At 39.8% G+C, this 25,297-nt stretch overlaps 1 protein-coding gene across 12 annotated transcripts in view; it reads right to left on the minus strand.

Moving 5' to 3' along the window:
• MANBA (mannosidase beta) overlaps positions 1 to 22,400 on the minus strand; it is an 80,495-nt gene extending 58,095 nt beyond the window's left edge. For 4 of the 12 annotated variants that reach the window (XR_012628753.1, XR_012628752.1, XM_074866836.1 and 1 more), the window contains exons 1-3: positions 11,165 to 12,112; positions 2,338 to 2,432; positions 1,736 to 1,841 (exon numbers count right to left, since the gene is read on the minus strand). Coding sequence is in view for 10 of the 12 variants with exons in the window: in XM_074866836.1 (XP_074722937.1) it covers positions 1,736 to 1,841; positions 2,338 to 2,432; positions 11,165 to 11,455 (492 nt within the window). In the remaining 2 variants the exon portion in view is untranslated. Of the gene's footprint in view, positions 1 to 1,735; positions 1,842 to 2,337; positions 2,433 to 11,164; positions 12,113 to 20,219; positions 20,296 to 20,430; positions 20,575 to 20,652; positions 20,673 to 21,994; positions 22,131 to 22,233 lie in introns of those variants that run through there. The other 8 variants (XM_074866839.1, XM_074866837.1, XM_074866840.1 and 5 more) reach the window with 8 other exon arrangements.
• Positions 22,401 to 25,297: the final 2,897 nt, after the last annotated feature.

The raw sequence follows: 25,297 nt of genomic DNA on the forward strand, positions 1-25,297 counted from the left end.
AAAAAGAAAATACACAGTAACATTCCAGATACAATGAGATGTTTCTGGGCTTTCCCCATACTGAGCCCCCACAGCAGGCTGCAGCACTCTGCCCGCACACAAAAGTGCTTGAAGGATAAGGACAGCAAGAGAATCTTTACCCTCCTTCCCCACTCAGAACTCATCTGCATCTTTAGAAAGATACCTTGTTCCAACTCAGAAAGCTGGTCTATACAGGGGTCCTTCCAACTCACACTGTGCTGCCAACTTATCTACCGCAAAGCACTGAGCTGCCTTTTGCATGAACACTGCAAAACTGTATTTCATGCCACCTGCACCCCTATCCCAAAAATGTACAAATACACATTCTGTGCCAGCACTAAATAAAGCATTTGGGGGCTTCCTCACTGGCTCACAAAATCCCCCTCAGAGTGGCTGGATAGAAGGATAAATGTTCGGTTTCAGAATTATCCTGTGCTATCAAGATAATATGGTTCCAATGGCTAATACCCATTCCTTCTTCACAGTGTTCGTTTGTGACAAGCCAAGTCTTGGCCATTTTTTCCAACTTACGAGCAGCCCAGCTAGCATCACTTATGTCTGTAGTGTTCCATCCCCCATACAGAGCCTTCAGAGAGTCCTTCCTGCAGATATAGTTGTCATGTGGAACAGGTGAACAAAGCAGAAGTCTGGGTCACAGTAATCCTAGACTCAATCTAATAGAGTTCACTCTGGTTTTACAATGAAGGACATTTCATGAACTGTTACAGTCTGAGACAGAATGAACTTGCAGAAGTCAGGGCAAAATAATATCACTTCCCAGTTCTACAGAGCCTGCTACTGGCAATCCTTTAGATACTCTCCAAATAGTAAATAATTACAATTTCATAAAAGCTCTATAAAATGTCTTATTTTACAGATGGTGACACTAAGTCACAGAGAAACTAAGTGATTTGTCCCAGGTCACATAGACCAAGGTGGCAAAATCTAGCTCTCATGTCTCAGGCCAGTACCTCTGCAATAAAACCTGCCAGAATGGTAAACACCGAGATATAAATATGCCAGATTTCCTTAATAATTTAGTTATTCCACTAACATTCTTCCTTTAACTTTTCCTTTTTTGATTCTTTTAAGAGAAAATTAAAGATTTTCCCTTATGCTAGTACCAGAATAATTTTATAGTTTAAAGCTATAAAATTAGTTTGAATGTTTTGCCACTCTCAAGATCATTCCATGATGAGTACTCTCATCCTGACATAGGCTAAGTCCAAAAACACAAGACAACGTTATCAAAAGCCCAACATTAAAAATAAAACCCCCTGTATTAAAAAACGCATGGAAATACTTGCAAAGGCTTTGCAACACGTACATTTTCATTTCAGTGTTCACATGTAAACCATTCTAATACCAATTAGTAAGCAGATTTGCAGCTAATAGATTTAAGCTTACATTTTCTTGGAGCTGTGACAGATCCCAAGAAGCAAGACTTACATTATTAGCTGAACTGATCCTCTTGCATGGGTCCACTCATTTAGAACAAGACACGTTCACCTCTAGATCTGACCCCTCTGCTACTGAAAAGGTAAGTACACTTCTCTTTCTAACAGTTATCTGATTACACGTGTAGTCCTCAGGTCAACACTTTCTGCCCTCAAGGACCTATTTTTATGTGTATTTGAATGCACTGAAAGTGCTCAGCACAAAAGGGCTTTGAAGAAAAAACAGAAGCATCTTCAGAACAAAACACAGTACTTACATATCTGTTGAACATGTTGTCTGTTCTCCCAAGAGTGATATTGTTGATCAAGATCTGTGCTACTGTATCTACTCCCTCAAAAACCAAATTCACTTTCTGCCATTTTCTACAGAAGATAAGATATGAATAAAAAACTGTTAGAATACCTAGAGTTAACAACACACAGGAGGGAGACAAATATAAAAGCGTATGTCACCATTATCTTTAGTGGCAGTTGTATCAAGTACCTCCAAAAATGTTTGACTTAGTGTGATTACATTATAGCTTTAAATAGTCAAATTAAGATGACAGCTGAAGTGGCTCAAGTCTGCAACACACCATGTTCACATACCCACCATATATCAGATGGGCTAGCTTCCAATTAGCCTAAGTATTTTCCTTCCTTAGTTGGCAATTCATAAGTAACTTTTAACAATTAAAAAAAAAATAGAAAAAAGCAACTACTGAAGTGTTCTTTAGCAACAACTTTGCAGCTGCACATTATTGCATAATTTGCTTTATTAGATACAAAAGCATTAAGCAGATTATGAACTGATGGATTAACTAGCAATTCTGCATGAAAGATGGCACAGAACTATTTTAAACATATCTTTGCTGCATACCTGTCATCAAAAGGAGTTTTGAATGTCCTGCTGTAAGTCCAGTTATCCAGTGAGATCCATCTATACGTCACATCATTAAATCTATAGTATGGATCCTAATAACAGACCAACAAAAAGAAAATTACAAGACTTATTTAGTAAAGGTGTTACTACATGAAATGCATCATAATATCCGTTAGATGAGCACTTCTTATTTCAGACAGTCTGCAAATGCAAAATCCACCTTATTTAGTTGGTCCTAATATTCCCTTTCACCTTTGAAATAATACATGAAAGCAAAGCTTTGCTAATATTTGACTTTACTTATATAGGTCAAATCCTGTTTGCTATAATCATTCATCCTCAAACTAGAGGGAGCAGGATTTGTTTTTACATAAGAAATGACTGGACTGGAAATGAAAAAAAAAAAAATCAAGACAGCTTGTGACTTAATGAGAGGAACAGAAACATGATCACTCTCATAATGATGGAGAAAGTAAGACTAATAGGATTTTAAGAGGCAAAGAAACAGCATTTTAGGCCTCTAGGGACAGCAGTGAACAAATCTCTACAGTTTAAAATAATTGCAAATACTCCAGTTGTTTCTTGTCAACTAGTCTTGATGTGGTAAGGCTAAGTGAAGTTGTTATATTTGGAAGGAGGGAGAACAAGAAGAATGAGAAGCAACAGAGTTTGGTTTGTTGCATAAAATTAAACTACTACTTTTGAGAATAATGCTGCATTTATACCGAATGTGTTCTTTTCCCTTTAGTCACACTACCCAGGAAAGAATAAAGGCACAGCTGGTCTCAGCTATGTCCTCAACCTTTCTGGCTTCATGCTGTATTTATTACCTTATGGTGGGTCACAACATTCCTCACCTAGGCTGAAGGAATCAGTTATGTGGAGCTGACAACCCACTGCCTTGCACCTCATACAAAGGCAGCAGAAAGGTACAGTGTTACATCCCTATGTCAGACAGTTCAGAGCGCAGGTATCTGGGTCAGTGACTGACAGCTCAGTTCAATCCTCTTCAAGCAGCTGCACAGCTGAACTGCTTTCCGAAAACAAAGACCAATCTCTTCTGGACTACATGACTCAAACCCAGCTAAGAGAGAGCATAGCTGCATTAAGGTTCCCTTTGGTACAAGTCTTCTACAGTACCTGCACAGCTAAGTATCTGCCCTGAATATCCAGATTCACACTGAAGAAAATCTGCCCAGCTTTTTTTTTTTTCCTTCTTGCTGAAGCTCAATTTTTCTGCCCATTTCAGGAGTCAGGGTAGATACTAATGACACTTTTGGATTTGAAATCTTCTGAAAAACATTGTTTCGTATCTTGTATTTGTTTTACAACTAACAGGGTCAGGTTCTGTAGTATAAACACAAACCTATTTACATAGCAGAGCAAATTTGTAACACCTAAGTGACTGTCCTTAACAGCATGATCTCTTCTGGAATCCCACAGCAACATAAACATCATTCCTTGAGCCCACACTGAGGGAAAGTTGTTGCCTTGCCTCTACATGCTATGCTTGATCAATCAAATTTCTTACTACAAGGCAGTAAGAGTCAAGAAGGAAAGGTCTTGTTACCTCAGTAAAACTGTGACCTCTGTATTGCTAATGCAGTGTATTCTCTAAAAGTTAAGTCATCATGAACTTATCAAAACAACTACTGAATTTTAAGATATCCATACCATTAGTTTTGTATGCAAAATGTTTGGGGAATTTATCTTAGACTTTTATTAAGATGCAAAATTTAAGGCTAATAAATGCATATTAAAATGCAAAATTTAGGCTCATAACAGAAATTCCATTAAGATTACTGTATTGAGACAACGAAAGGCAAACGTCAAATGTCAGAGATCATGAAAACCCACAATATGCCCTTAGAAAGCACATTTTTAACAATTGTCTAGCTTTAACATTATTTACTATTTTATTTTAGGTTACGCTTTGGAAAACGTGCATGTTAAATTTCAACCATTGCTACTTGTATGTGTGAAATATTCAAGTTGTAAATGCACTAACGACAGCAGACTGTAAAGACAAAACCAATTTGGTTAGTGGTCAAACAATCGACATAAGCACCTCAGCAAAGATCAAGACCCTGCATAGAAGAAACCTGCACTGTTTCTCCACAAAAGCATGGATATTAAGATGTTAATGAAGAAGGACCTGACCTCTGAAGTACACAAAACTGGTTGTCTATCAGCAGAGAGAAATGTAGGAATGTTTCATCAGAGGCAGAAATTGCATCATCAGATGGGCTCTTACAGCAGTTTACAAACAGAGCTGCTTGTTTAAATCTCAGAGCATACTGCAGATCCTTTTTCCTGAAGGGGCTTTCTTCTGTATTAGTCTAAAGCCTTCAAACTTCAAGAAATGCACTGACTGCTAAAATATGTGTCACAGAAGGTGCTAATTAGCCCTTTGTGACTCGCAGGAATACTGTTTCTTCTTTAGAGGCATCCACCTTTTTAGACGGGAAGCTCCTAGTTCTGTGTACCTTTATATACAAGTTAGCAGCTTATTGATATGATTGCTACATAACTAGTAAAACAGCTTATATATCACACAGAAAAGCTGTTAAATGCTAATACTGGTTAGTCATTTTAAGCATGACAAATGTTGCTTGTCGTAAAATCAGTCATGTGGCAATATTCAAGCAATGCTTTTAAGCCAATTCTCAAGGTTCAGGAAAAATGCATGACCACAACAGAGTCCTGTAAGAAAGGAAAATTGCTTCTCCAATACACTTGCGAGATTATTGACTTTTTCATTATTAAATGCAGCTGTTTTCAGTGCTGGAAGATGTACCTATAGAACTCAAATGGTTTGGATTTATCTGAAACAGAATTTCATCCCACATTAAATCAGCTCACATTAAAATTAAAGGTTTATTTCAGAAAACTGGATGAAAAAAGGGCAAATTTAAGACTCTTAAGGGTACTGGGAGAATTTGAAAGATGGTAGGAAATAGACTGCACATGTATTAAATATCTTCATATTAATTAGCCCAACATGTTCCTGGAAGGAAGTCGTAGAGGGGCGGAGTCAACTACAGCTATTTTCAGATCCCACCAAACATGACAGCCTTGCATTGTCCCGCTCCCTGCAATCTGGGGGAAAATTCTGAACCGCTCAAGCTCCCTGCCTGTTAGTTCTCTGCTCCCAACTTCAATGCTATAAACAAGCAAATCACCTGCTAAGAGGTAAAAAGCCCTGCTACAGAGCATCAAAAGAAAGCAATTTCCAGTTCGGGTAACAGGACATCAGCAGGACTTCAAAAGCACTGGCAGCACTCAAGTGAAGGCACTGCCAAGCGGCTAGATGGAAAGTCCTCCCTGCAATGATTTTAAGGGGATATTGAACACCTACAGTCACATAAGCCAAGAGCTTCTCCTGTTAAGCGGGAAACGGGTGAGACATGAACACATGAGAAGTGTGGGCTCAAAGCCCAGGTGAGTGAGCAGTGCCAGGCACACCCCGGCCCCATGAAGGGCCAGCTTCAGGACCGTGCAGGACCGGGGGTCCAGGGGAGCACGGCGCGAACACCTGAGTGACACTAGACAGAGTCAGCTGGATCCAGGCGGAAGATCAGCCTGTAACAAAATGAAATGTAATAAAGGGAACAAAAACCAGGTTCCTTTGCCTTACCTACTTTTGTTATGATGTAATTTGAAACTGCCTCGCATGGTCTTCTCCCATAAATCAATTCTGCTGATATTTTATGATGTATGCCATAATAAAATCCTGCTCATGTAACAGATGACCAAAATAAAACTTGCAAGTGATGTTTCATGATTTACAGTTTAATGATTTTGCTGTTGCCAACTTCAGACTGGAAGCTAAATAGTTAAGATACTTATCTATATCCGTGCACTCCTTGATATCTCAAAGGATAGCAATCAGGACATTTATACAATTTTTGGCAAGCCCAATTTCACATATTTACATCTTGAAGTCAAGCTGAACTAACAGTAGTGATGAACGGATCATATTCTTGGAACATGAGTGTTAGAGGTTCATCCTAAAATGATTCATTTTCAGTAGTTACTCTAACAGAGCAGTAAACTGAATGACACCTTATGCTCAAGATGTGTTACAGCTGAACACCGAGCCAAATACTACTAAAGAGTTAATTAACAAGATATTAATACCCATTGCTTGATATTCTTTGAATACTCTGCTGTATTTAACAGGCTACTATAACTTTTATCTATTTTAACTTCACAAGCTTTTGGAAGATAAACTTGAGTGATCTTTAATATTAATCCTAAATTTCACTAAGGCTTTTGAACACTTCCACATATGTTCATGTAACTCAGCAGAGCACGTATGTTTTAAGGGAAAATAATATATTTCTATTAATCAACTACTTTATCAATGAATGCCATTTAACCTGTTAGAACCATACAATACCCACTGCAGTTGTTAACTGGCTTGCTCTGAAAAATCTAAGTTGCAATGAAGTATCAGAAATATGCAGCAGCATATTTTATAGAAATGCAAAACAAGCTACAAAAAATACACCCTACTTTGCAGAACTACCGAAATATCATTTGAGATACATAAGCTTCCGCCTCTTCTAATATATTTTAATATCCAAGTATGACCAAGGCCACTGTAACCTTCTGTGTCAAGTGCATGCCCTTGTTCTATAACAGGGCAGAAACTGCAGTGTTATCCAGCCCCTGTATTAGCATCACAGTTGCAAACCCCCCATAATAGTTCTTTACAAATCAAAGTGACAGCTAGTAAGACAAAACAGCCTTTCTGTATAAATGCAAACGGCTGGCAGATGAGAAAATCCAGCTACAATAGCCATATTCATCAGAACTGAAATTTTATAGGAGTCACCTGCCAGCAGAAATGGCATCACGCAGTACTTGGACAGTACATGCTAGAGGATGACTATGTCTAGCACAAAGATTTAATGTACAAGTTACCTGCTGATACATGTTGCTTATCAGAACTATGCCTGAAAGAAAATACTACACTGACGTTAGTTAAGAACTAAATCTTCAGACAAAACAGTTTCTGCAAATCTTTTTTCCAGAGATGTAGGGTTAGTAATAGATTCACTGCAAGTCTGTAAAATGTTTGTGCTTATGCCCGAGCTTTGCACTAATTTCATTCAAGTGACAGTTACCCTTGTTTCTGTGCATTTCTCACGTCTTTTTTAAATTTTACACGTAAATAGTAGTAAGAGCTACAGAGTCCTACTGTCATGTTATTAAAACAACCCAGCTGAACACATACTCTAGTGCTATCTCCTGCCCTTATAGCTTTCATCATCGTTAATCCAGCATTTGAACTACTCTGGTTGAACATGGAAGAAAATAATACGTTCATTTGGTGCATTCAGAAAGATGTGTTCATCCAATGTATATTTTATAAGCCAAAGAGTAAAGACATCTCTAGAACGAATCCTAAGAGGATCCGAAGATGAGTAATGAACCCTCAGTGTCAGAGAGATGTCTGTCAATTCAAATGTACGGCCTGCACGGCAGATTAAAGTAAGGCTACAGACATGCAATCAGTTAGAGCATCCCTAGGCAAAAATACTTCGTGCATCGAGCTAAATTTGAAGTGAACCACGTACTGATAAATAAGTTGCTTGCAGCCTACTCTTGCCATCTAATCCATATTTTGCAGGCTTAATATCCAGCAGCTTATTCTTGCTGCCCTCCTCCTTCTCATTTGTGAGATGCCCACTAAGCTACATTGTTGGAGTAGGCCCTCCCAAGTTTTGTTTTAAATTTCTGTTTTGGGTGCTAACCCATGAAAAATTCCCAAGGATACGGAAGCAAAGGATGCAGTGCTATTTGCCATTTGCCACGCAGAAAAACAGCACATAGATTTCACTACGTTGCTGAACATATGGGTCTTGCTATCCAGAATAATTTAGTTCCCACTAGCTTTATTCTCCTATTTCCTGGTGCAGCTTTTCAGACCAGTCTCCACTTTTGATTACAAGCAGTGAGCTTTTGGATTGCTGGTCTAGTGACATTTTTGGTAGGATGAATAGAAATCCTATACCCCATGGCAAAGAGCAAAAGGAGCAAATGAAAAAAATACTCAAGACCAATGCTTTTGTATTTAGGCAACTATAAAAAAAACTCCTAAATTCTACACTTGACACAAACACAAAAAGGGCTGATTTCCAGAGGTAATGAACACTGAAGAAATGGAGTAACCAGTGCTCTATGCCTCTCAAATTCAGACTGTGTGTACACTTTTGTATAAACAGGAATATGATTGTAGGCAGCTGCATTTGAAAACATTTGGTCATAAGCATTTGCACTGCAACGAAGAAAACTCAAGACAAACAGCTGAGCCACACTTTGCAGCACGAAGCCATGCATTACAATAACAAATTATGTCACTGACTCCCTCCAAACAACCCAGGTTTGCTGCTTTGCAGAATGCTACAACTATGGTGGTAGGGAATGATTTCATTTAACACTATCTGTGATAGACTTGAAATCTGCTAGGGCTGCTCCTGTGTTTTGGTACGCTCGCCATTCTATCTTTTAAACAAAAAAATGATTTTAAAACAACTTAGTTGTTGTGGTGCAAATATTTGTGTGAACACTTTTTTCTGTAAACTGGGCTTTGCTAAACTGAGTAAGAAATGGGTTTTAATTGGTCTTAAGTTATCCATACACACCTATACATAGAAACAGGTTAGCTCATTCTGAGCTTGGAACTAGCCAGACATCAGCGGGGTCCAGTCCAGAGGTCAAGCAACCACACCAGTGAAGTATTTTGGTTAACTCAGCTCCTCAACAGAGCGTACTAATTCTAACACCACCAATTTAGCAACAGCTTCCAGACTACAGCGGGTTCATACTCGGCCATATCAGCACGTGTTTGGAGCAAGTTCATACTTGTATTCAAGTAAACATGTTCTAAGTGTCCACCACCAACTATCATCGATTTAATTAGCCAAACACCCATCTACCTATTAGCAAGACCCATGCTGCTGGCCAGCAGGCTGACTAAGCCTCTGTGCAGGCTTGGGATTCTGCCAAGGCACATGAGAGTTCATGATCGCAGCCTCATTTCCAAATATCATACTCCTGCTTAAAATAACTAAAATTACAAGTCAGTTTACAGCAATGCAGCTAAATTAGCAATCATATTTTCTCACTTCGTAAGAGTACTTGATGTGAGCAGTTAAATGTGAGTCTTTCATTACGTCATTATCTTGCGTTCCTGAGTCAGTGCATTGGTCACAGTTTCTCCTGAACGCCACTTCTTATAGCAACACCTCCCAGCATAGCCGAACAGCTCAGACGTTCAGTTTACCTTATCCACTTTTGCATAGGAGAAACTGGCAGTTCTCTTCACTGATCCTCCATATATAGTTTAACTGTCCGCTGCACTTTTAAAAACTTTAGAAAAGCCATTTTAAAACCTTAATTGTATATGTTCAAAATGTCATGTCACTTAGCACACAGATGTTGAAACACCAGACCAGCATGGCTCAGCTTATCTCTTCTTAGTATATTTACTTTTCCAATGTTGACTATTTCTTTTACCTGGCAATGACACTCTTTGCAATCTATTATTAGTACTGGGATTCCCAAACAATGTCAACACAGAATAATGCTAAAATTATCCTGCCTGAAGTGGCGTCACTTTCTCCTTATACCTTTCTAACTTTAGCCAGAGCAGAGCAGGATAATAATCTGAATAAAAATTAAAGAATAGAAAATGTAAAATGCATGCATCCAGAACATATTTTTAAAATAAATACTGTACAAGAAATGCAACAGCGGGCCCACAATAAATACAATAGATAGGTATGTCTGATATCAGACAACATATGACAGTACTTCATGTTTTCTAGTACAGAAGTATATTTATCAGTTTTATAGATGAGTTTGTTAACTTCACTGGTTTCTTTCTTTTCTTTGTTCCAGGTACGCATTTCACTTTCCACATATTTCCTTTTAAAAAGACATCTTATTTTAATGATGATCCAGTCAGTGCCAGGTTTCTTGTCAGGTCTGAGTGACAAGCAACTTATGCTGATGTCAGGGTACTTTGCTACCAATCTACAACTGCAGTTTTGATCATTTGTCTCAGAAAGTGGTAAATAAGTTTTCATAATTCTAAAAACTAAGAGGCAATAGTAAACTGAAGCAGCAAAGCTTCTTAAATGTTAAGGCAGGACCCAGTCTTTTCAATGTAACAGTTTTATACTCACGTCTCATATTTCCCTTAGGCAGCATGAGAGTATACAATCTTAACTGTTCTGATGTGCTCTGCAAGTGTTAAAAGGGATTTTTAATGGACTGAAATGCCTGAAATCCCTAGACTTCTTGCACCAACAAGTCAAACCCCGACAGGGTGGGCTTAACTTTTCATTCTTTTGAGGTAACATGTAAGCAAACATGACTTACATGCTACGATACTGTAGCTATCTGGTGTCGGCACCTTGGTTCCGTGTTAAAACCACAGAATTTCAGACGCTGAGAGCACACGCTTGCATTTGTGTCCTTGGCCCAATTTGGGACTGCTCTGCCGTGGATAACCTCCAGTTACCCACCTGGGAACACTGCAGCCACCAAACCCTTTGCCGCTGGAGGGGCTAAGGAAACCAAGTCTGGTTGCTACACCAGCAATCCTAGCAAAACCTGGAGCGGCGGAGGCAGCTCCCGGAACAGGGCAGTGTCTGGTGGGGGGGGTGAGGGGGTTGCCTCTAACCATGCTTCTGGAGATCTCACACGGGGGGCTGGGTTTTCTCCTTTGGGGCAGGCTCCCCACCGCCGGGCCGCCGCCAAGGGCGAGGGGAAGACGGGTGAGGTGTGCCGGCGCGGCCGCCTACCGTACCTGGATGAGGCCCCGGCGGTGCAGGGCGGTGTGCACGCAGCCCGGCACCTCCCCTCGGAGCACCACCGAACCGTTCCCGTTGGCCAGCCACCAGCTCCCCCGCAGGCTGCGCACCTCGGGGCCGCCCGCAGCCGAGACGCCGGCCCGGCCCGCAGCCGCTACCAGCAGCAAGGGCAGCAGCGCAGCTCGGCCCATGGCGGCGCCCGCCCGCCCCCCGGGCACTCGGCATGGCCGCCGGGAGGAGCGGCTGGGTGGAGCGGCGGCCCCGCGCCGCGGCCGCCTCACCGCCATGGCCCGCGGAGTCGACGGACGGACGGACGGGGTAGGGGTGTGCCGGGCCGGTTCCTGCGGCCGCCGGCGAGCCGGCCCCGTCCTTAGAGGCCTGGGGCGGCGCTTGGGGCCATTAACGGCCGGTGGGGGTGGGGTGAGGCGGGCGCCTCCTCCCGCCGCCCGGTAACGGCTCCTCGGGGGCGAGAGGCCGCCCAACAGTCCTGCTGAGGGGGAAGGAAAGATGGCGCCGCTGAGGGCGAGCCCGTGCGGCTCCTGGGAGCGTTCCCAGCCCGCCGGAGAGCGGTTTTCCCCCGCCGGGCGAAGCGAGGGGGCCACGGCCGCTCCCCCGGCCCGCCACAGCGGGTTGTACAACCCCCCTGTCCCAGCGACTACTCGAGCAAGTCGGCTTAGCGTGAGGAGAGGAAGGCTGACCGAGCAGGGCACACACAGTAACAGCCGAAGAAAGCAAAATAGTGTGGGGTTTTGTTCCAAGAAGTAGCACAGGGGAACACTGATAATAGGAGCAGCTATGGTTACAAATCTTTCAGATGTAGCAAATTTACTTAGAACTCTAGAAAACTGCAGTGAAGGGGGAGGGAGGAGGAAGAGCTGTGATAACACTGCAACAGATACTTTAAGTACTGACTCCCTCAAATCATGAGATTTTATACAGCCCCAGACTTCCACCTCCTTTTTCCCATAAAATTACAGAGGCGTGTAAAACCAGAACAAACGTCATGAACATCTCATCAAAAATAGTAGTCTGGTTTCTCATAAAGCAGTGCTAGCACTGCTCCTGTGGATTTTGTTTGTAAAAATTACGTTCATCTGCAAAGGAGCAGAAGGGTCAGCTCCAAAGAAAGAACCTGAAGTATCACACTGTAGCTTTCCTGTGTGCCCTCGATAGCTTAATCCCCTCATTCACAGCCCCGAACCAGGAATTAAAGCAACAAGTTCTTAAATGGCTCAGTGGAAGGAGCACAAGGCAATCAAGAGCATAAGCTACTCTTTTAGGGGTAATCAGCCACCCTACTTCATGCTCTGTTTCCACTGAACCCTGGTGCTGAGGGGCCTAGACCACCTCCATGGAGGTGTTTCACACCATAGCATGGTTACACTTCATCTAGCTGTCCCTCCAGCCAAAGCTGTACAGCAGGTAGAAAATAGCTGTGCAATTCACTGATTCTCATTTCACAATACAGAAAAATGCTCAGATTTCAAAGACTCTCATAATTGCAAGTGACTAGCCCACAAACCTTCCAAAGGTTGTGACAGCACAAAACAAGAGTATCTGAGAACTTTCCAGACTATATTACCTCTATGCCTGCTCAGCTGTGAGCAGATTAGAGAGCACTTGGCTTGCTTTTCTCTGGATATAAATGACTTTATTCCCTCACACAGCTCAACATGAAATTGAAACTGCTGATCTCAGCAGCTACTCCATGACCTTAGCTTATGGTTTGTAGAATTTTGGGGTGGGTTTGGTTTTTTTTTTTTTTGGTGGTGGTGGTGATTTGTTTTTTTTGTGGTTTATTCTTAAAGCATAGTTGATTAAATCAATGTTCCATTTGGATTTGTGTAATTTTTACTTTGTTTATGAACCAGGTCAGAATCTGATCAGGCTGGTAGTTTGCTGTCTCAGAATACACTTAAGTGAGAAGGCAAAAATATGCTTAAAACCAGAAAATCTTGCAACTTTCTTTAAAGAAGTGCTACCAGTAGTGTCACTTACCTTCCTGTTACTATATAATATTTTTTTTCCTTTTAACAGAAGAGTCAGGTCACAGTGCATACAAAGAAAGCAAACTACTAACTGCATGCAGGTGCATACACATGATTCCGCATAGAAATGCAACCAACGAATAGCATTCTATGAAACCCAGTTGCAGGACTTCATTCAGTTTTTCCATGTCTGTCCTTGTGTTTTCTTATTGTCTGTAATTATAGACTGTAAAATTAAAGGAGGAAAGAATACATAAAGAGTTAATGACTGTAACAACACATATACAATTCATACACCAAATCACGTAAGAATGAAGTGTGACTGACACAAAAACACGCTGCTGCTTCTGGTATGCAGCACAGAGTGCAAGAGTGAACTGCAGACAAGAATAGGGATACCAGAGTTCTGGTTTAGCTCCTGGCTTTCACACACCTAATTCAGCACAACATAAGAATCCACCCTAGATATGTCTTTAAAACGTTACTGAACATGGTCAACATGCCTTTATGATTCAAATCCTTTTGAACTAACAGCCCTTTGTTTCAATACAACATAAAAATGCCAGTCTTTCCATTCATCTACCATATAAAGTACATGATATAACCACAGGTGATTTTTTCACCTGTGAGAGCACAGGGGGGCACAGTTCTGAGAAATACTGGTCCAAAGCAAGAAACAGTACCTGATCTTTTTGTCACACTGAAAAAATCTCTATCAACTTTAAAAAGGATGGCTGGGACCCATACTGTTTGGCAGCAGAAGTCTGTGCAGAAATTTAGCTGTTGGAACAGTTTACTCTGTGTGTATTTTTAAGACTGAGTAACCTACATTCAACATATTGACTAACTGAAATACAGGTCCCATTGGCAAAAAAAGACTATCATCATAGAAGATTGAGTTACCCCAAGTGGCTTTGCACGCTGCACAATTCAGTCAAAATTAGTATCTTCTCACCTTTAAAAGTTCAGCCTATAAAATCATTATACATTAATAGTAATAAAGCCTGTTCTCTTTCTGCTCTCATCTGTCAATGCGTAATGCTTTCAGGACAATCAAACAATTCAGTGTATTTTCCTTAAAGTCACTCATACAACACTAAAAGCATTTAAACACTGTAGTGCTGCTTGAGAGATCTTGTAGGATACTATCTTTCAAGAAGCAGACTTACAGAGAAGTAAGTTTTAATGCTACCAAAAAACAACTGCAAGCTTTTTTTTTTTAAATAAATCTTTTTCAGCAAGTCATGTGCTAGCTTCCCAGTAAGAAGGAAACTGCATTTCAAGATGTTTACTGTACTTCCGTGTTTTCTTTGCCTTTTATTCTTTCTGCTGAAGACTGACTGAAGCAACACACACATACACACAAAAAACTCAAGCTAAAAACAATGCTGTAATTAAGTATTCTGAGAACATGCTGTTTCCTTGTTCAAGGCTTATAATTAAGTTAAATCATGTCTCATTTTCATGTCCCAGTTCTGGGGTTTGTTTTTTGTTTGTTTGAGGGTATTTTTAAACAAATTACATTTTTACTGTTTAAAGATGCAAGAGTCTTAAAGGCTGTGGTTTTATCTTTTAAAATCTGAAGACACAAAGCAAAGCAAGATCTTTAGTGTGGCTTTCTTTTACTGTGTACCATATTCAATTTCTTTCTGAAATGCCACAAATTTAGGAGGTTATTACAATTCCTTATGATACTGCAAGCAGATATTCTTTATCAACTAAGACAAAAAGCTGAAGGCAAAACCATGCCTTTGGCTCTATTAGAATAAATTCAGAGTAGTTCTATTGAAGCTGCCCAAATTCTGCTGTGTTAATCCAGAAGTCTTTTGTTTCCAATTGCTATGCAACCTCTATCATCACGACAGGCTGCTGCTGTTTTCTCTTTCAAATTCATGCTCAATGAGTTCATGCAAAGGTTTTAAACAGGTTCTCACAGATTTGGCTACAGTACTTTAAGATATTACTGCCCCCACCTGTCCACCCTGTACCATTCTTCTGCTGAAGGTTACCACCTCTGAAGCAAACCAGGACTTGTATCCAAACCAGGCCATACCCAGGCTTCCTGTCTCTTTTGGTAATCGTACACCACTGCAGATACCACCACCACAGACCATTTGTCAAAGATGCAAAACAACGACAGGATCATCTACTTGTGGGAGTTTTGGATTAGATGCAGCAATATCGACGCAGACATGTTGGATAAATACTGGTGTAAAACTGGTCTGGTGTTTGCATGACTGCGAATACCTTCAGACAGCACAGCACATCTGTAGGAAAGCCCTACAGCTCCTCAATGTAATGCCTGTCCTGTTTCATGACTGCCTCTGCAAAACATAGAGCTGCTATGCAAAATAGCTACTCTCTGAGCTGGTGTAAAGGCAATATGGTGCAGAGAGCCCTCCAGCTATGGATTTGTAAAGAACAGACAGAAAGAACACATTTCAGGCATTATTCTGTATTTATCTTGAATTCCATCCAAAAAGGATGTTAAAAATAAAATGAGAAAATAAACATTGCTTTTAGATGAGGACACTATTAATACATCACTAGAAGAGAACGTTGTATTAGGTTATCATGAGCAAAATACAGAATTACAATCTAAGTGGTAGACCTAAAGTTTCTTTCATAATTATTGTAAAATCTGTAGGTCATTGCAAGGGGATTTCCTTAGCAAGCGAAATTACTCAACACAAACAATCACGAGTAATTAGAAATAATTATGTGGAAGGGAAGCTACTGGCTCCAGCCAAATGCTATATGGAGGGGAAAAGGCAAAAAATAGGTAATAATAATTTTAAAATTAAAATTACATAAACAGAAAGGCAGGCAATACCTTGAGTATACCCTTAAACCTCATCAGGTATGCCGGGGCAAAAGCCTGTACTTACACCTCTACATAACATCTTGTTTTAAGATGGGTTCAAACCACAGGATTTTGATTTCAGGTCACCACCTTCCATAGCACAAACACAAAAAGCATAAGGATCTTGAAAGCCAACATGAACACATTTCTAAAGACAAGTTCTTTAGAAGATGGAATTCCAATAGCTTTTATACTCTTCAATTTATAAGCAATTTTGAAAAATCCTAATCTATTTATAAGATTACGTAACACTGACCATTGTCATTTACTCTTTGCCTCATGAGCAAAGTCACCATCTTAAGACTAGGCATGGTGCTGTCCCAGCTCCCTGTGAACTCTCATTAAAATTTACTTAAAACATATATAGAATCAAAACTGATTCTCTGGCACTTCAAGAAAATCAGTAGTACATACGGGAACATTATGAAACAGCTTGCTTAACCTTCTTAAAGGTCTAAATCTAGACAGTCATCTGTGACCACAATACTATGTATGACTCGTCCCTTCTAAACGCCTAAAATTAAATCCCTCAAAACGTGGGTATCACAGGTTTCTCCCATGACGGAAGTTTGAGAGGCTTCCACTGAGTCTTACTAATGCTGTGTACTACTTCTGGCATTTTGCCAGTTGAGTGCAGGACATACCAAACAGATTACACTAAATATGAAACACATATCCAGCCTACTGTTTTAATGAATGTTTCCCATGCAGGTGAGTATTATGAGAACATCAACAAAAATTTATAGCTGATAAATTGGATGAGTAAACTGAAATGGATTTGGAGTTGCCAAAACAGCTTGGAGCTGCATTTCTTTTTCTAGCTCAGTTACTCCAGACAAACTGCTGGGGCAGGTCAGGACATGCGTTTCTCAAAGCTTTAGTAGGGGTAACAAAGCTGGCTTCAGCAGTAGGCCAAACTCTGTCCATACATTTCTGCAAAAGTGACCCTAATGCAAGCACCAGGGAATATTCAAAGTTACTTTACTGAAAACTATGGGTACTCAAAAGACACTTTTTTCCCCTCTTGAAAAATTAGTAATTATTTCAGTACCTACAAGAATTGACAGAATTCTTAACCAATGAAGCTCACACTGAATCGTCTCAAGCCCCACTTATGCAGCAGCATAAGCCAAGAGCCTGCCTACATTAAAAAAAAAAAAATCTTTACATGTCTGAACGATTCCAGGGCAAACCCCTTACGTAACGGAACTACATCCTCATGTAGTCCAGGATGCTACATGCAACATCGCTCACTGCACTGGTACAAATGTCTCAGGAATAGGAGTTACAGAAATTGACTCATGCACATTCATCAAGCAGACATACTTTTAATATGCTCTGGTTTGTTTGTTGTTGTTTTTTTTTTTTTCCTTCCCAAATGGCTTAGTACATAGTGCTAAAAACACTACTTTATACATATCTATCTCTAAAAAAAGCATTACATGTTTGATTATCATTGTAACAAAAAGGGAAGACTACTGCAGCAAACAAAGAGAATAAGGAGTACTAGAAGTATCATAGAATATCTCAAGCTGGAAAGGACCCGTAACAATCATCAATCCAACTCCCTACTCCTCACAGGACTAAAACTAAACCATGTGACTAAGAGTGTCATCCGGATGCTCCTTGAACTCTGACAGGCTTCATGCTGTGACCACTTCCCTGGGGAGCCTGTTCCAGTGACTGACCACCCTCTCAGTGAAGAGCCTTTTCCTGATGTCCCATCTGAACTTCCCCTGATGCAGCTTCATTCCCTTTCCTTGTGTCCTGTCATACTCTTGTACTGTCTGACTACAAATTTCTTGGTTTGGTGCTAGTCAACATTTTAGTATTTTTCTACTTGCACTGGAAGCAGGGAAGGCAGGCAGTAGTTTTGTGGCTAGAAATGTAATGAAGAGCCTTAGAATAACCTTGTCTCTTCAGCTCAGTCCTTGGTGAAAGAAGGGCCCCAACCTCTTCAGGGAGTGACTACATTAAGATACTACTCACACTGACTTTGTTCACAGCTAAGTTTTCAGCCCAGTGGATCCAGATAATCTGGTGCTCAAATTATTGCCTATACCTTTGATAGCTGCTACAAGTGTCACAGTTCCATGGAAGACCTCTGTTTTCTCACCACTAGGACTGCAGATAATGACACAAACAGCACCCTGTAAGAAAGGATCTTAAAAACCACAAGAGATCACTGCCAGGAATCCTCTAAGACTGTTTCAGCAAGTGCAAAGATTTTCAGCTAGTCTAAACTGGTACAGATCTACTGAAAGGAGGAAAGCTACACTATAACTTCAATTAAACTTCTGTATATAAATATTCAGCATGCATTTCATAGAATCGTAGACTACCACGTTGGAAAGGACCTCGAGGTTCATCTGATCCAACCCTTCTTGGCAAAAAGACATTTTGACATCTATACACTATTTCACAGCAGTGCCACGATATTCTGAAGGTATTTAAAGTTTTAATTATTAGAGGGTTAAAGAGTGAACAGCCACTTCGGTTTTTGGCACTTTTTACATACTAGCAAAATAAACAGCATTCAGCAAGCAATCATTTCCAAAGGTATGGCTCTCTGTTAAAAGGACTTCTTCACCACAGGAAGCTGTCATGACTCCAAAAGGTTATTAAGCACTTACGAGGTTTAAGATGCAAAATAATCTTGAAAATTTATCTGTCAATAAAGATTCTATTATTTTGATTCACTCAGCATTTTTTTGAATACAGTTTATCAGCAGTGGTCATACTGACAAATACAGTTTTAAAGGCCTGGAACTATTCCCCAAGAAATTTCAATCACACCAAAAAGATACTTAAAACTACTTTAAAAAAACCAATTTAGGTAATTTAGTCTAATGAAGTAGTTCAGTATGCCTAGCAAGTTGACAAATAACAGTTTTTCCTCAATATTCACTTTGGTCGCAGCCACTAAGGTTTACTTGGAGGACAGAAGGGTACAACTAAACTTCCTTCTGCCATCTCCTGCTTAGACAGTAACAGTGGACAGCTTAATGCTGACATGAGAAAGCCACTGCATGGCTGGAGCCACTTATTGTTTAGTGAACATCTTTGTGGCAATTTCAACTTGGAGATTTTTCAAGACCTCTTCTGTTTTGTTGTGTTCTCTTAATACCAAGGATGCTGATCTGCTGTTTATCCTTCCAGCTTCCCGGCAAAGAACCATAATCTTGTAACCACAAACTATGATTACTGCTACTTCCTCCTCACACAACTTTTCTAGAAGAGCTTATCAGTTAGCTGCAGCTGGCTCAGAAGGTACAGCTGGCTGCCCTCTCCACTGTCCACACCCCAAATTATTCATGATCTATGTGTCAGCATATGCTACGTGGTAACTTCTCTTTAAAAATTCAGTGAGACAACATTGAGCTCTTCCCCTTCACTTTGTCCCCACGTATCTGTGATCATTCTAGATTCCTAATCCTAATACACGGCAGTTGTTTCACCTATACTGATCTAACCTAAAAACTTAAGTTTCTTAACCCCTTTTTTCTGGTATTTTTACAAGCTCTCCTCCAAATTACAACCACTGCAGCAATTAACAGAGTAGAAAGATTCGAAGTTAACCCTTCCCCCTCCCTTCATGCTTTGCACCTCAAAAGGCATTACTCGCCCTAGCAATTGCATGAAATACTGGTTCATAATTTCTGTTCATAATCACAGCCTAGCTAAGTTACATGAAAGAGATTCCCCATCAGATCAGGGAAGGCAGCAAAAAGAAGCCCTATCTAGCAGGGGAGGTGTATGGGCAAAAAGTAGTTCAGGTCTCTAAAGTGCAGAGGCAAACACTGCAGGGTGGCTGTGGGAAGGAAAAGAAGGTTAGGAAGGCTGATCAGTCAACTACAGCCTATTTCTCTATTGGGTCTCCTGCCCTGTGAAGCAGAGATGTTCTAGCTTCAGTTAAGCAGCAAATGGCAACTTCTCTTTTCATCTTCCTCTTTTTTTTCTTTTCCCCGATAAAGCACAGCATAATGCACGTGTGGCCAGTAAGCTGCCACATCAGCCACATTAAAAAAAGCTGGTTTAAAGAAATAGTTTTACATCCAAAAGTTTTAAGGTAACTGGTCAATGGCTTTCCACAAGCCTGTTTTTTCATGTTTTCATTCTGGAAAGTTGGAATATTCTTCTCCATCAGTTCTATCAGTATCAGAAAGAATATTATGTGCAAAAATATGCCTCAAGAGTTACCTGCTTTTTCTTAAAGCTTGAGTTCTCTCGTATCATTTATAGTTAATCCAAACAGAATGCATTTTTACTTCTTTCCCTATTTATAAATAAAAAGTTAAGGTTATGAAAATTCACATCCTTTGCACTAAAACAGTAATTCTGAGTGTGAAGTGCAGCACATATGAAGTAGGAGTGGAAAAACGCCTAGCTAAATTAAGCAACAGACACCTACCTACCTCCGTTCTAACTCAATTGCTTGTCATTGTGTGATGATACCTTGAAGTGCAGCTTTCAGTGAATTTGGAATCAATTCTCAGGAAACATAAATCATTATGTAAACAAGGCTTAGAGATATCCTCATGAATTACAACTCAAACTGTAAAAACATTAAGAGCAGTTAGTACACTCAACAACAGAAACAGGGTCACAATTCATTTACACAAGAAAGTTTTACCTCTTCTGCTGATCAGACTATCTGCACTTGTTCCATGGCAGCTTGTTACTGAGCTTAGAACTCATTCCCAAACAAACCACGAACTCCCAAACCAAAGGATTTTTATACTACAAAATTTGGGGTCAAAGGAGACTTACACTAGTATACGTTGTATGTGCCTAACTGCATGCTTTGGCTTACACATCTCAGTTAACTTCTCTTTGTAGACAAACCACAAGAAACTTTGTCCTGCTTTTTATAGCACTACTACTTACCAATGTAAAACTTCCATCTTCTGAGTGTATGAAGAACTTATTATTTATGCAAAGCTAACTGTATTAAGCACCCCAACTATATAGAAATTATTGTATCCCAAATATTTTATAGTGTTACTACATTAAAAAAATACCATTACAGTTTGCAAAAATAAGCTTATACAAAGCCACATGCATTCTCTTGTGAAGGGCTTGTATTTATTTCTACTACACATAACAGAAGAACTGCAGAATCACACAGGGGCTAAATACACACTAGTGGCACGCTGCCTTTATAAGCTCGTGTGGTAACATTTTCTATTCATTATAGCATGGTTTCCTCTCTGACTCTTCAACAACAAAAAAAAAAAAAATCTCAAACCTCTCAGAGGTCAGCCCTGTGGATTCTAACAGGAGTCTCCTGAAACTTTAAGGAATTGAATCCTCACTGGGTTTCACAGTAAGGAGACAAACTGAAGAAAGGGTGGAATGAAAGAATACAGGTATACAGAAGCTGACCAAAACATATGCACAACCAAAAAAACAAAAGGTACAATTTGTACTTCTAAGTTTGTCAAGGCACATATGTCAATTAGACCAGACAGATATGCTTGAGGTGCAAGAATCTGAGGGACTTCTCACAAAGATTGAGCATCACTCAGTCCCAAATACTAAATTCCATTCTCCAGCCAGCACTAATCCATTCTATAAAAGGATGTATCAGTGCCATCTTCGAGAAGTTGTCTTGTTCTCCACTGTTTGTTACCCAAAAACTCCTACAGTCGCTAACAGTGATACCTTCCTCAATGCTCTTCTGAGTACAGACACAAAATCTAGTACCTTATGAAGAGATCTAGACCACTTATTCCAATAATAGCATTCCAAACCTTGCAATAGGAAAACCAATAAAATAATGGTTATATTGAATAGATCCTTCATTTTCTAAGATATCTGTGAATTAATTTTCTGCATTCACTATCAGAGCAGGATTAGTACCATGGCAAAGAATCTATAAACCTTGTTTTAGCAAGCATATCCTTCCCCAAAGAATTAACAGCTTCATACTGAACAGTGATCTTTGCCAGAGTTATGCCATCTTCGCTATTTACCTTCACAGATTTGTCAGAAGGGATTATAGACTCACACTAAGTTCTGTACATAAGGTTGCAAACTGCAGTTCCTCGGTTAGATGCCAAGAGGATCTGAGTTGCATGTTCAGTTAAAAGTTGTGTTCCAGAAAATTCCCTTTAAAAAAAAAAAAAAAGATGACAGGACTCATGACTATATGAACACGTTTTCTTTTTAGACTTGCATCAAATACTCTGAGATAAGAAGTGTCGAGGCTTACCTGGCCAGCGGGGAAAAACACAGACTAAATTTAGAAACAAGCATAGGCTTCTCTTTTCCTCAGCACAGACGAAACTATCACATTCAGTGGCTATCAATGTGTTCTAAGATAAGATACATGATGAGTTAGGCAGCTCTTCAAGAACACAGGAAACAGCTTAATTTGTGCATTCCTTCTAATGAATCATGACATCACCTCTCAGAGACTAAACCTGAGTCAAAACTCCCATTCCAGATAAAGGCAAAGGCATTTCCAAATTCTGGCTCCAAAGCCCTACTATGCCAAAGCAGCTGGAGCAAAACCAGCTGCCCAGCACTCCAGCCAGCATTCCTCCCATGGGGAGAAAGTAGTATTGCCATCTTTTAAGCAAAAGATCATACTCTGCACAATTTAACTCTGTGATGGGACAACACAGTTAATACGAAAATGAAGTTGAAGCAAAAGCCAGAATTACCTAGATGGTTTGCAAAGCCTGGGATTCTTAACTACAGAGCTTGAGCATTTCTGCTTGAAGCTCCTGAGGGGGAACCAATCTGAACAGCAGTCATTTAAAGAGAGCAGCCTACTCTCCTAGAGTCAGTCAGGTACAACCCCAGATCAAAGATCAGTTAAAAGCTGCAGAAAAACATGTTCTGTTCAACATTGTGTGTCTCCTGATGAGGATTCCTCCCCTCACAAATGAAGAATCTTCACTGTTTAAGAAGATACTGAATTCTCACCAACATTTCCAATGGACAGACATAAAAAATAAGCTATTTTGGGCAGAGATGTTTACCAGACATTCTTAAAAAAAAAAATCTCAAGTATTACTTTACTCAGAGCTGTCCTATCAAATTCACTGTTTAATTTCTGGCACCTATTACTGTAAAGATTACACTTGTCACCTCTTTTAACTGAGATAGGCAGATGCTCTAGAAATAGTTACAGCATTTACTGCTTCTCACCTGGAAACTACTAAACTCTTTCTCCCACAACTGATTCACATTAAACAAACCACATGTCACTTCACTGCAGTACAAAAAAGCTGAGAACTTTGAACTATCCCTGCAGAAGACCGAGTGCTTGCTTCTAAATGACATACGAGACCAAAGTTACTGCAGCATTAACCAAGGAGAACATGAAATCACAATTTATGGGCACTGGCTAAACAATCACACTTACTTACGAACTGTTCCATACACACGTGCAAAAGCTCAGCTGTCTACACACTGAACTGCTCTTCCTAAGGCTATGTCTGAATGGCTGTTCTTTGACAGGCTAACCTGGACACTTAAAATTACAATTTATTAACTATCTTATTTCAGGTTATTTTGAAGTCAGCTGGTTTTTACACTAGGCTGCATGAATTGACAGCAACACAATTTCACTTCAGAGTAATACGGACAGCCAGTCTTTACCTTCTGTACCTTCTCTTTACATCACACGTTTACCCAGTTTTGTTTCCTGCGTTACCATGCTCTCTCTGCATTGGTCTTGCACTGTTGCCAATATATAGGCCCTCAGCCTTACACTGAAAATATTTTAGCCGTAATTCCAACTACCTTTTAAAGGTGCAACAATTGCCTATCGAGATCTGAATCTAACAGTTCTCCAATTTATGCCCATTTCATATCTATGTTGAAGGCACTGGGGTAACAGAGCATCAATGACACTGAGAACTGAACAGCATAAAGCAAATTATTCCTACAAGTAGTAGTTTTTTTGGTTTTCAGGCTGGAAGGAGTTAGTATAGTCTGTGTTCTAGTGAAATAACCTTTATAACTTAAGATCCTTCACTGATCATGGATTATTTTCTTGTTCCACTGTTCTAGTGCTCATTTGTTTCATTTAACTCTCTAACAGAAACAGTTGTCTTAGCCTAGTTTTCATGTATAAAACTACACACAAACCAGGGAAAGAAACTGAATTTAGATTTTTTTTGACACCTATAAACACAGCAAGAAATCTTCAGCTGAATTCCAACTTCTGCTTTAAGTTTTACTAGGGACCTGCAGACTGAAGATTCCTTCTGAATCACTACCCACATCTGATGGACCTATGGTATCTGCTTCAGATGATAATGCCTGTAAAATACTACTGTTTGTAACAGTGAAGGATTTGAAATAAAATGGCTAGAAAGAACAATTGAGGGGAGGCTGCAGAAAAAAATACAATAAAAAAGTTATTCAGACTATTTCTGGATGTGAATGTTTAAACCATTATTTTATCTGTTAATTATTGCTAATTCCTTTTTGCCTAAGCAATTATCAAATCTAACAGGGCTGGTATACTATGTCTGCATACCTATATACTAACTAGCTGTCTTTTAACCATTTGCCAGACTGTAGTTCCATGTTCCATAGCAATCAGACCTTGCGCTGTTGTGGCCTACTTAAAGCCAGATTTTTAAGAAAGAGTTAGTGTCTATAATCTTTACATAAAAACTATGTACAGTGCAACTAAGTACAATGTTTTACACACACATGTAAAATTAGGTTTATGTTCATTTTTTCAACCAATACAGAAGATGCTGTGGGCATCAGCAGACAGGGAAAGAAAAAAAAATTCCTAACCAGTGCTACAGATCAGGCTTCTCCTGCATCCTGAAAAGTCTCAAAAATGTGCTTAAAACCAAGTTTTTCAAGTGAAATTTGAGTAAGCTGACTGGAACCGTGTTGTCAAATTCCAACCCCACGTAAACACAGAAAAAAAATCTTAAAAAAATTATTCCAGAAACAACACTGAAGTGTAAGTTTCTTTTCTTGTTACATGTTTGTTAAATCTAAGTGCTTTGGCTTGACACTTTGTTCTCATACTCTCACATAAAAGCCATTTATAAAAAAAGATTTTGTTCAATCCAAGATTTTTAGGATGGAGCTGGCCCCTGTGTTCAGAAGACATTATTGTATTAATCATCCTGAAATAGGTCTTTTAACAGAGCTGGACAGGACAACTCAATTCAATGTTTTCCAAAACCTTCATTTTTCACATGAAGTTCAAATCAAAAAAGTCTTTTTTCCCCCCTCCATGTTTCATAGCAATCAAGATCTACTACATACTTTTTAGACCATCTGTGGTTTTGGCG

This window comes from Strix uralensis, chromosome 4 (assembly GCF_047716275.1).
Source record: "Strix uralensis isolate ZFMK-TIS-50842 chromosome 4, bStrUra1, whole genome shotgun sequence".
Taxonomy (NCBI): Eukaryota; Metazoa; Chordata; class Aves; order Strigiformes; family Strigidae; genus Strix; species Strix uralensis.